The sequence below is a fragment of the Mustela nigripes genome, chromosome 12, assembly GCF_022355385.1.
Source record: "Mustela nigripes isolate SB6536 chromosome 12, MUSNIG.SB6536, whole genome shotgun sequence".
In the NCBI taxonomy this organism is placed as follows: domain Eukaryota; kingdom Metazoa; phylum Chordata; class Mammalia; order Carnivora; family Mustelidae; genus Mustela; species Mustela nigripes.
The window spans coordinates 26,614,138-26,625,255 of record NC_081568.1 but is presented as its reverse complement, the minus strand read 5'-3'; the positions used below and the strand labels follow the sequence as shown (position 1 = coordinate 26,625,255).

Below are 11,118 nucleotides of genomic sequence, written 5' to 3'. Positions count from 1 at the left end.
TTGAACTCATGGTCCAGCAGAGAAAATATGACCCACTCAGAGTCTTTAAAACAGAAGAAATTTATTCTTACACCATAAACAAAAATAAACTCAAAATGGATTAAAGACCTACGTGTGAAAGCTAAAACCATAAAATTCCTAGGAGAAAACATAGGTAGTAATTTCTTTGGCATCGGCTGTAGAAACATTTTCTAGATATGTATCCTCTGGCAAGGAGAACAAAAGCAAAATTAAACTATTGGAACTACAACAAAATAAAAAGCTTTTCAACGACAAAGGAAACCACCAACAGAACAAAAGGACAACCAATTGAATGGAAGAAGATATTTGCAAATGACATATCTGATAAGGGATTAATTCCCAAAATAAGTAAAGAATTTATACAATTAAACACCAAATAATAATAATAATAATAATAATTCAATTCAAAATGGGCAGAGGATCTGAATAAACGTTTTTCCAAAGAAGACATACAGATGGCCAACAGACACATGAAAAATCCTTAACATCACTAATCTTCAGGGAAATACAAATCAAAACCACAATGAGATAATCACCTTATGGCTGTCAGAATGACCAAAATCAAAAACAGAAGAAAAAACAAGTATTGGCAAGTATGTGAAGAAAAAGGAATCTTCTTGCACTTTTGCTGGGAATGCAAGCTGATGTAGCCACTGGGGAAAACAGTATGGAGTTTCCTCAAAAAATGAAAAATAAAATTACCTTATGATCCAGTTAATTCCACTGCTGGGTATTTGCCTAAAGAAAACAAAATCACTAATTTGAAATGATACAGGCATCCCTGTGATTCTTGTAGCAACATTTATAATAGCCAAGATAAGGAAGCAATCCAACTGTCCACTGATAAGGAATGGATAAGAAGATGTGGTATATATATATATATACAATGGACTATTACTCATAAAAAAAAGATGAACTCTTACCATATGTAACCACGTGGATGGACCTAAAGGGTATAAGATTAAGTGAAAAAATCAGAGATTGTCTCTCTGTCATGATTTCACTCATATATGGAATTTAAGAAACAAAGCAAAGAAAAAAGAAGACCAAAAAACAGACCCTTAAATACAGAGAACAAATTGGTGGTTGCCAGAAGGGGGCAGGTGAAATATCAATCAGTCAGTCAGTCAGTCAGAAGATGTAGTATAGAGAATTACACTGATGATGAAAGAGCTGAGAAGCCAGGGACAGACAGGCAATCCAGATGTGAGCCACAACAGGGAAGGTAGGGCCACTCCTATGTCTGCAGGGTTTGATGGGAAAGGTAGTGTGACCAGGACTAAGGAGATAAGGTTGCCTTTGGGAAGCTGGACCCACTGTGGAGATGCACCCACTGCCATGGAGAATTCAGGAAGAAGAAAGAGAAGGAGGAAAATAACATGATTTCCTTCTGCTCCCAGTCTTCCCACCAATGCCTTCCATTGGCCTAATCTACCTAGAAGCCAGAGAGCAAGGGAGCCTGGGAAATGTGGTCTCTAATGATATAGAGAATGTGAGGAGGAGCTCAGAATGGACCTGAGCAAGCAGGCAGTTGACTGATACTACAAAATGTAGTGTATACACTTTGTTCACTCAATATTTGCTTAGCAAATACTTACTGAGGACCTAGCAGGTATCAGAGATCATGCGAGATGCTGGGGATACCATAATGACCAAAATAAACCTGATCACTGCTCTTAAAGGGATCATAGACGAACACAGGAGAAATAGAATAAACAGAGAACTAATTATAAAGTGTGTTAAGTGCAATGAAGGGAAAGGTCACAGTGCTGTAAGACAGCTAGAGACTGGAGAAAGGACACGAGCTCCCACGGTTTTAAGTCTAATTAACCTTGAGGTGCATGTGTAGAAACTTGTGTTCAGGGAAACAGAATATTTGTATCTAGAAAAAGTCTAGAAGGAGATAGTGATGCATTCCTATTTTGACTTGACGCCTGCATCATAGAGCTCCATCATCTCAAAGCTGTGTATGTGATTGTGTGTAATAGAAGGTATGTATATGTGTGTGTGTGTGTGTGTGTGTGTGTGTGTGTGTGTGTGTGACAGAGACAGAGAGGGAGAAAGAGAAGAGCACAAAGAAAGATTCCTTTAGACAAGCATTCTAAGGAGCCAGCGGGCTCACAGCAGCTAATCTCCTTCATGCTTGCCTGACCCCACCCCCTTCCCTCTCATCATAACTTGTGATCTTAGAGGCATGAAAGAATTTGAGCCCCTCCCCCAGCTCAACCATCTTTGTCGGCCACTCGGCCGGGCTCCATGTCAAACCCAGTCTGGGCCAGAAACCAGAGGGCCACACAGAAGGTGCTGGGCTTGTAGGCAGGTTCCTCACCCTGTGGCCATGGGTGGCAACATGGGGCAGCTTGGCATTCAGACCTATGAGTCCCTGGCCAAGGATAAACCCTTTGACCCCGTAGAGCCACCCAAGAGACCCACAAGCAACCTCATCATGCACAGCATGGCCATGCTGGGCCGGGAGTTCTGCTATGCGGTGGAGGCGGCCTACGTGACCCCAGTCCTGCTCAGCGTGGGGCTGCCCAAGAGTTTGTACAGTATGGTGTGGCTGCTCAGCCCCGTCCTGGGCTTCCTGCTGCAGCCCGTGGTGGGATTAGCCAGCGACCACTGCCAGGCCAGCTGGGGCCGTCGGAGACCTTACATCCTCACCCTGGGCGTCATGATGCTCTTGGGCATGGCTCTGTACCTCAACGGGGACGCCGTGGTGACAGGTTAGTGCACCGCACCGGTGGGCAGGCAGGGGCAACTCAAGGGGAGGAGAAGTCCGATTTCTTTATGGAACGCTTCCTTAGAAATTGATTAGAACTGATTCTCTCCTAGGTTACAAGGAAATTCCACCTTGGAACCGCCCAAATTCCATGGCTTGGGGAGATCTTACTTTTAAAGACATCAGGATGCATTGCTGTTGTTTACTTGTTGCGAGGATTTAAAAATAGGAATCATTTTTTATCTCTTTTCTCAAATGAAATATTTTTACATGTTTATTAATTGCAGTGTGCTTTGAGGTTGTGCTTTAGTTAGTATTTTGTGAAATTAATCATCTGCTAAATGACTCTATGAATACTTATAATAAATTACCTATATGTCTAAGTAAGAGCTAATTCTGTTCATAGCTTTATGGAGAGTCTTTCAATGGGGCAGAGCATCAGCTCATCAGCTCCAGAAGACATTTTTGCACTGCAAATTCTGGGCAAAAACAAACCTGATGGTGAACACTTTTTCTTGACATTAATCAGCCACCAATTAATCAGTAACTGGGGATAGTACATAAAAAAGTCGCATTGAAAAAAGAATTGTTGAACTTAAAAATAGCACACATTTCAGGACCATTAACTCTCAGGCTAGCAGAATGGATCTGGTAATGAGGTGGATAATCAGCTATCGTGTATACATATTTTAAAAGAGGGCATCAGCACATGAATGTAGGTTGTTTCTGCAAAATATTCACAAAAACCCCTGGTAAGAATAGTTGCTTCTAGAGGGGACTACTGGAGGATTTTGGAAGTAAAAAGTGGAGTATAGGCTTATTTTTTTACTTATTGTTATACTGTAATCTTAAAAAGTGTGCATATATTACACATTATTCCTAAGTGACACTGAAGGCAATAGGAGATCGGGGGAGAGAATTCTGGCATGTCCACAGAGAGAGTATCATTCAGCTGTTCAAAACTGCGCAGCTGTTCTCCATTAACTGAAATGCAAAGGTATGAGGAGAGTTGGTTATAGATGAGCGTGTCCAGCCTGATCCCATTAGTCAGTGCTCCTCCAAGATGGTCCTCAGACCTAGGGCATCAGCGTCCCCGGGGGGTGTAGAGATGCAGATGCCCAGCCCCAATTCAGTTCTACTAGAGACTCAGGGAGAATCATGGAGAATCACGGGAAACGGAGCCCAATAATCTGTCCAAGCTGTCCAAGTGATGATTAAGGATGTGGTTTGAGAGGCACTGCCTTAGGGCATAGGAATATACCTTTTTCTGTATGTGTGTAAGTACATAAAGGGAGATCTGAAGGATGACCATCGGTGGGAGCTGGGATGAACCATTTCCCCCAGCTTCTCTACATTATTGGAATGGTTTATAATAAGCATGTACAATTTTTTAAACAACTTTTAAAAATGAGATATGTTATAAAATTCATACAACTTGGTGCCTTTTAGTATATCCCAAGGTGGTCTAATCATCACCACTATCTAATTCCACTGTATCTTATGACCCCAAAAAGAAAACTAGTAGCCATTAGCAGCCACCACTCCCCATTCCCTCCTCCCCACCAGGCCTAAATAACTCTTCAATCTACTTCCTGTCTCTATAGATCTACCTTTTTTTTTAAATTTATTTTTTATTTATTTTCAGCATAACGGTATCATTATTTTTGCACCACACCCAGTGCTCCATGCAATCCGTGCCCTCTATAATACCCACCACCTGGTACTCCGACCTCCCACCCCCACCCCTTCTAAACCCTCAGATTACCTTTTCCGGCATTCACGTGTATAATTTTATAACCTGAAAAAAATAACAAAGCCATTTTTATTTAGAAAAGCAAAGCAAAATGAAAGCAAAGGGAGAAAATTTAATGACAGGACATTTTGGTGGAAATAAAAATGCAAATCATTCCAAAGCAGAATTTAGGTGATGTATATTTATTTCCTTTTTAGCTTTGATTGCTGATCCAAGAAGGAAGCGGATTTGGGCCATAACCATCACCATGATAGGTGTAGTTGTCTTTGATTTTGCTGCTGACTTCATTGATGGGCCCATTAAAGCCTACTTATTTGATGTCTGCTCCCAGGAGGATAAGGAGAGGGGCCTCTACTACCATGCCCTCTTCACAGGTAGGGAATATTCCAGAAAGTCTCTCCTTAAGCTCCCCAGACAGGGAGGCACTTCCACGGAAGCCATTTTGTGTCTCTACACATCAGTTTTTGAATGAATGGATCTGTTGATGGAATGTTCCTATCACGCGGGCTCTGTCTTTCAGTACGTTTCTCTGAACAAATCAGCTTGTGACTGGGCTCTGGAGGTTTTGCAAAGGAAGTTTACAGAAGAGTTTTCTGAAGAACAATTTGTGGAGACATTTTCAACTGCAATGAAAAGGGGCCCTTGTGCACTTTACTTTTTCTTTTTCTTTTTCTTTCTTTCTTTCTTTCTTTTTTAATCAGTAATGTAGCAGCAGCATTACTTGGGGGCTTGTTAAAAATGCAGCTTCCTGGCCTCTCCTCCAGTTATTTTGATTCAGTGGGTTTGAGATGGGGTTCAAAGGTCTGCATTTTAAATGACTATCCTGGATGATTCTGCGGCAAGTGTGCTAAGAACCACAATTTAAAAATAAAAATAGAAACAAACCAAACAAATTTAAAAAAAGAAGAAGAAGAAAAGAAACCCACATGTTCTAGAGATTTCTTAGTTATATAAAGAGTTGGCATTTCCTCAACCTCCTGGTCTGAGAAAGGCCATGCCAGCAGGACAGTGAGGGGCTCTCTTTAGTTCTTGGGGCTGTTGTCAGCCTCCTTTGGTTACTGTTGGGTCATTTGTTTAGAACAAGGTTAGCAATGTTCAATATGCATTTATAGAGCACCAGTCGGGACTATGCTAGGACCCTGGGGAGGGGGTTTACATTAGATTACAGCATGATCCTGGCCTGGGAGGGTTTTCATATCCAGTTGAGGGGGTGCTCTATCAGTCCCTCTTATTTGATGTCTTTATGGCCCAGCCAATATATTTATTTTATGTTTTGATATGTTCTGTCAAAGCCCAGTCTTTGAAATACAATTACAGAGGTAATTGTATTTTAAAATGATACTCCAGTTCACAATGTTACCTGATCAAATTTATTTTAGGACTGTTCACAACCTCCCGTATATTCTAATTCAGTGTGTATTTATCTTTCTCTTTTACAAGATTTTGTAAACTACATTATTTATAAAAACATGAGAGTTTACTTCTGCACAGCATCTAACCCATTGCCTTGTTGACAGCAGGTACTTAGAAATGTTAGTTGCATAAAAGGAGACTCTTGGTTTCATACCCCAGCTTATATTTCCTGCAGTTTTCCATCAAGTTGATGGCAAATTGGATCAATCAGGTATGCTCATTTAGTACCTTATTTGGTCTCTGACTAACACTGAACTCTGAATCCCAGCCAACTGTCTCTGGTTATAGGGGGGATCCCTGAGGGTGTTTGGATAGTTCAAAGCAAGTTTTTCTTTTTCTTTTTTTTCCTCCTATTAGGAAAAAAATAAAACATCTTCCCCTTCTAAAATAGTACAGTGGGGCGCCTGGGTGGCTCAGTGGGTTAAGCCGCTGCCTTCGGCTCAGGTCATGATCTCGGGGTCCTGGGATCAAGTCCCGCATCGGGCTCTCTGCTCAGCAGGGAGCCTGCTTCCTCCTCTCTCTCTCTGCCTGCCTCTCTGCCTACTTGAGATCTCTCTGTGTCAAATAAATAAATAAATAAAATCTTTAAAAAAAAATAGTACAGTGAATTCTCACCTTGTTTAAAGCTTAGATTCTAAAGCTTATCACTTGGGCAGGATTATTGATAAGCATAGAGTCTATATTATTCATAAATATCTCTTAGATCACACATAAAATACAGTGTGCCTTGTTTTGTGGGCACAGACCTGCATGGTGATGGGTAGATATAAAAATATCTGCAAAAACATCTCCTCTTTAATGTTTACTGCTGAACATGGGCTCAATGAATGGGACAGAAGATAGGGTCACCTGTATTATTTAAAATGTTACTCTCTCTCTCTCTCTCTCTCTCTGTCCCCCCTTCTGCTCAAAGTGTTAATAGTTGAGCTCTATCCAGTTAAACATGTGTGACCCCGCCAAAGTGTCCTTGCTCTGAATGGAAGACCACACTGAAAAATGGAGTGAAAAATAACCAGCAATGCATTATCATACTGCTCTGTCTTTGCATATTATAGGCCAGACCTCAGTTCATTTACATGAACTTGACAAGAGATGTCTATAGCATTCTGTGTAACTCAAGCATTTATGATAAAGGCACATTCAGGGTCAGAGCCTGTTGTAGTTTCGGAATGTAGATGTGTTTTGGAGGGGTGAGGTCCAGAGTTGACAACCAGGAAAGAATTCTCGAGACGTATTTGATACAAAATGGTGGTTTTTAGTCAGGCAGGAGAGGAGGACAGAACCCGTGGACAGAAAGAGCTGCTGTACCTGGGATGTGAGGGGTGGTTGGTTATATACTTGGGAGCTGGGGCTAGGGAAAAAGAGAGGTTTCCAAAAGAACTTTCATATGCTAAAGAGGACCCACAGGATACCTGAGGCCTTTGCCATCATCAAGTTCAGGTCCTTTTCCCCTCTAGTAAGGCATTAACATGAAGAGAGTTGGGAGGTTCCTGGAGGAATAGCACACAAATCCCACGGTGGGGCTGGGGGGGGGGGGGGGGGGGGGGGGCTGTTCCAGGGTGTCAGCTTGTGCTTTGTCCTTTGCTAGCCTTCTGCTCCCTCATCAAGCCTGTTTTGATTTTCATCATCAACAAGACCTTGGTCACCCAAGGAATCCAGTCATCTGAGTAAATTGAAATTCTTCTTATTTATTTCAGAGCTATTTATTCTATTATAGTCCAGGCCTAACAATTCCAAATGCTTTGCACTTAAGTGTCAAAGGCTTTGTTGCCAAAATATTTCCCAGCATATTTCTCACTTTTCTTTCTTTCTTTTTTTTTTTTTTTTTTTTTAAAGAGACTCCAGTGTTCCCCGGGGACATTTTTGTTCCCTGGCTTCTGTCTCTTACCTTTAAAGGTAACTAACTCGAGCCTCCCACCATCGCTGACATGTGTGGTGGGTTTGGTGAATCCACCCTTGTCCTGCCTCCACCTCTAGGGGCACATGGATCTGTGGTACCCAGGTTCATTAGTAGAGAATTCCTTATTGTGTCAGAATGCTTCGAACTGAGCATGTATCTGCTAAGCCGAACCCGCCACCTTACTATCTTTAGCAGTTGGCTCCATCCTGCAGTGGGTGGCTGGCATGAAACAAGATGGGAAAAGTTGTCCTGATTCAAATCCCGGCCCCTCTTCTTAACTAAAGTATTTCTGAACTCTTGTTTCCTCACAGGGATGTTTGCACAATGTTTTGTTTTGATTTGTTTTGTTTTAAGAATTTATTTGATAGAGCAAGAGAGGACAAGCAGGGGGAGGGGCAGAGGAAGAAGGAGGAAACAAGACTCCCCGCTGAGCAGAGAGCCCAATCCCAGGATCCCGAGATCATGACCTCAGCCGAAGGCAGAAGCTTAACCAACTAAGCCACTCAGGCGTCCCTACATGTTAATTAATATGCTGCCAAATGCCCAGAGCGAGAGATTGTTTAAAAGGCTCAAACACCAAATGTCTATATTTAGTTCATTTCCTCTGTTCCCACTGGGCTTATAAAACCCATCAAAGTTTTATTTGTGGTAACTCCGAGAGGAACTTGCCCCATGTCCAAGGAACTTGTGGAGTACAACCTCTTTCAACTTTTCTGTTTTTCTTAATATCCCAAAGTATGCATACAAATGCTCAGGTTACAAATGATCTGATTAGAGTTAATTAAAAGCTAAGGAAAGAGTCTTAAAAATGAAGTTCAGGCAGGGGATCCTGTGAGTGAACCTTGCACGCGGGTGGAAAGCTGCTGTGTTTCGTGTTCGAGTGTGAGCGCCTGAGTGGTTTTCTTGTGTCAGCTGGGTTCCCTTTGAAGTTTCCATCCCTGGTGAACTTTCACATCTCCTCAGTCACTTAGCTCAGAAAGGATGTGGCCAGAGCACAAGGCAAGGACACAGGAATGACAGTTTTGTGGGCAACATGGGTGACTTAGAGCAAAGCAATTCATATCTCCAGCTTGCTTTGTCTCCAAATTCTGTTCAAGTGCAAGCAGCGCACCTCTCCAAGGATTTCCAAGGTGGGTTAGAGGATGTCTCCTTGGCTTCGTCCCCGGCTTGAAAGCTCTTCCCACAGATACCAAATCACCCTGGTTCGGGTCCTCGCTATGTGACCCTCTGGGGTCACATAGCCCCTCCTCTGTGAGGTATTTAAAATCATTATCTGACTATTTTATTTATTTGTATGTTGCTTATTTTCTGACTCTCTAAGCAACATATAAGCTTCCTGAGGGCAGGAACATTATCTTTCCTATTTGTTGCTTTAGCACCGGGACTTCGAATAGTCCTGGAATGTGCTCAACAAGTATTGATGGGACAAATATTCTATTTTAGCATCCCCACTGTACCTCTGAGGAAGCTGTTGTTACTGAGAGGTAAAGTGATGAGCCCAAGGTCACACAGCTGGGTAGCAGTAGGCTGGACTAGGGGCAAAACCCCACCAACCTACAACCAACTAGCCAACCAGACAGCCAGCCAACCAAAGGCATGGTTCAAACTTTTGTCCAGATTCCCCTAAAACCTGAGCTCCAGAAAAAGACTGTATGCATAGTTTATTCGGGAAAGGATTTCGGAGTGTGGGGGTGAGGGAAGGGTGGAGCAGAGCAGACCAACCATGAAGCACTGCAGAGTTGGCCTTTGCTCTAGGTGACCATCCTCCATTCTCTCCAGGACCCACTGGGGAGCCTAATGAAGTTCGTCTCAGAACTTTCTACTTGAGGGACCAAGAAGGGGGATGAATCCATTGGCTCCCATGTCCACTGGCCAAGGGTGGTCCCATGGGTGTTAACCTCACTTGTGCGAGTGCTGACCCCCGCCTGAGTGTGGGTTCCCTCAGGCAAGGCGCTGTCCAGATGCACCTGAGCCAAGGTGGCCAAAGTGGCTTACAACTGGTCCCTGCAGCAGCTGTTGGAGGAGGGGCTGGGGTGCTGAGGGGACCTGCTGAATCACACAAGGGCTGTCCTAGCCAGTATGTGACTTCCAGTCCTGAGCCTTTTCTCTCTTAGCCTAGGTGCTTCATGCTACTTAGTCACCACTAGAAGACTTAAAGCATTTTGCAAAGTGCTCAGCGATTAACCTTACAGTGAACTGAGCTGTTGTAACCCAGAGCTAAAATGTTAATTCTGCAGAGTTAAAGAAAACTCAAGGTAATCACAAATGGCTCCAGAACCAGGCCAACTAATTATCTGACCTTGCAGTCATTTCTAATCCCTAAGAAAAGAAACAAGAGTCAGGTTTTATGTGCCATGTCAGGGGATAAGAAGTTTCAGGAATCTTATCTGAACTAGGGTAGCAATAGTTAATGCCTATGTTCACATCAAGAAAATTGCCTTTGGGGGATGATGAAGGTGAATACTTTTATGGGAACCATTATTGCATTAGACATACTAGCACATGTTAGCAACTTTTGACAGGAACGCAAATTGCAAATTCAGTACATTTGACCTCTGGCAAATAGCCTATTCCAGTTCTCTGAATTTATGTCTTTAATGATATTACTGATGGAGAACAATAAGATTTCAACATTGCCTTACTGCACTTTCTTTTTTCTTTTCTTTTCTTTTTTTTTTTTTTTTTTTTTGCCTATAGCATAGCTAATGCTCAGTAATGCAAAGCATTGGGTAAATCTTTATGTCTGAAATGGGTGTGAATCCCAGACCCCCCCCCCAAGTTAAATTAACTTAATCACTCCTGTGTTGAGCCCCATTGTCCCAGGATGGTGAAAATTTAGTCTCGGTTTATAATGTTCTCCCAGGGTGCCTGGACGGCTCAGTCAGTTTAGTGTCTGCCTTCAGTTCAGGTCATAATCACAGGGTCCTGGGATCGAGTCCCAAGTCAGGCTCCCTGCTCAGTGGGAAGTCTGCTTCTCCCTCTCCTTCTCCCTCTCCCTCTCTCTCAAATAAATAAATAAAATAATAAAATCTTTAAAAAATAAAAAAAAGTATGTTCTCCCATCGCTTTCTCCAAGGTGGCTTCTAAGTTCTGGGAATTTAAAGTGCAAGGGTTTGGGGTAGTGAGTTCCTGGGTTTTGGGGTCTTCTGCTCGAGCGGGCATTTACTGAGATCCCTACTGTCCCACTGCGTTTCCGCGCTCAAGGTGAAAGGGTCACAAATGAGTTAGTTATGTCTTATTCTCCTCTGTGAGGCCCCTGTAGAACCGCAGGCTTCTGGGCTTCCTCCCTGCCGTTCTGCTCTTCCCTCCCCA

The 11,118-nt window shown here is 42.8% G+C and overlaps 1 protein-coding gene across 2 annotated transcripts in view; it reads left to right on the top strand.

Moving 5' to 3' along the window:
- Positions 1 to 2,299: 2,299 nt before the first annotated feature.
- Positions 2,300 to 11,118, top strand: part of SLC45A2 (solute carrier family 45 member 2) — a 28,920-nt gene continuing 20,101 nt past the window's right edge. Inside the window, exons 1-2 of one of the 2 annotated variants that reach the window (XM_059416970.1) lie at positions 2,300 to 2,744; positions 4,691 to 4,867. In XM_059416970.1, the coding sequence (XP_059272953.1) occupies positions 2,360 to 2,744; positions 4,691 to 4,867 (562 nt within the window). In that variant the 5' untranslated portion in view covers positions 2,300 to 2,359. The remainder of the gene's footprint in view (positions 2,745 to 4,690; positions 4,868 to 11,118) is intronic. The other variant, XM_059416971.1, reaches the window with a different exon arrangement.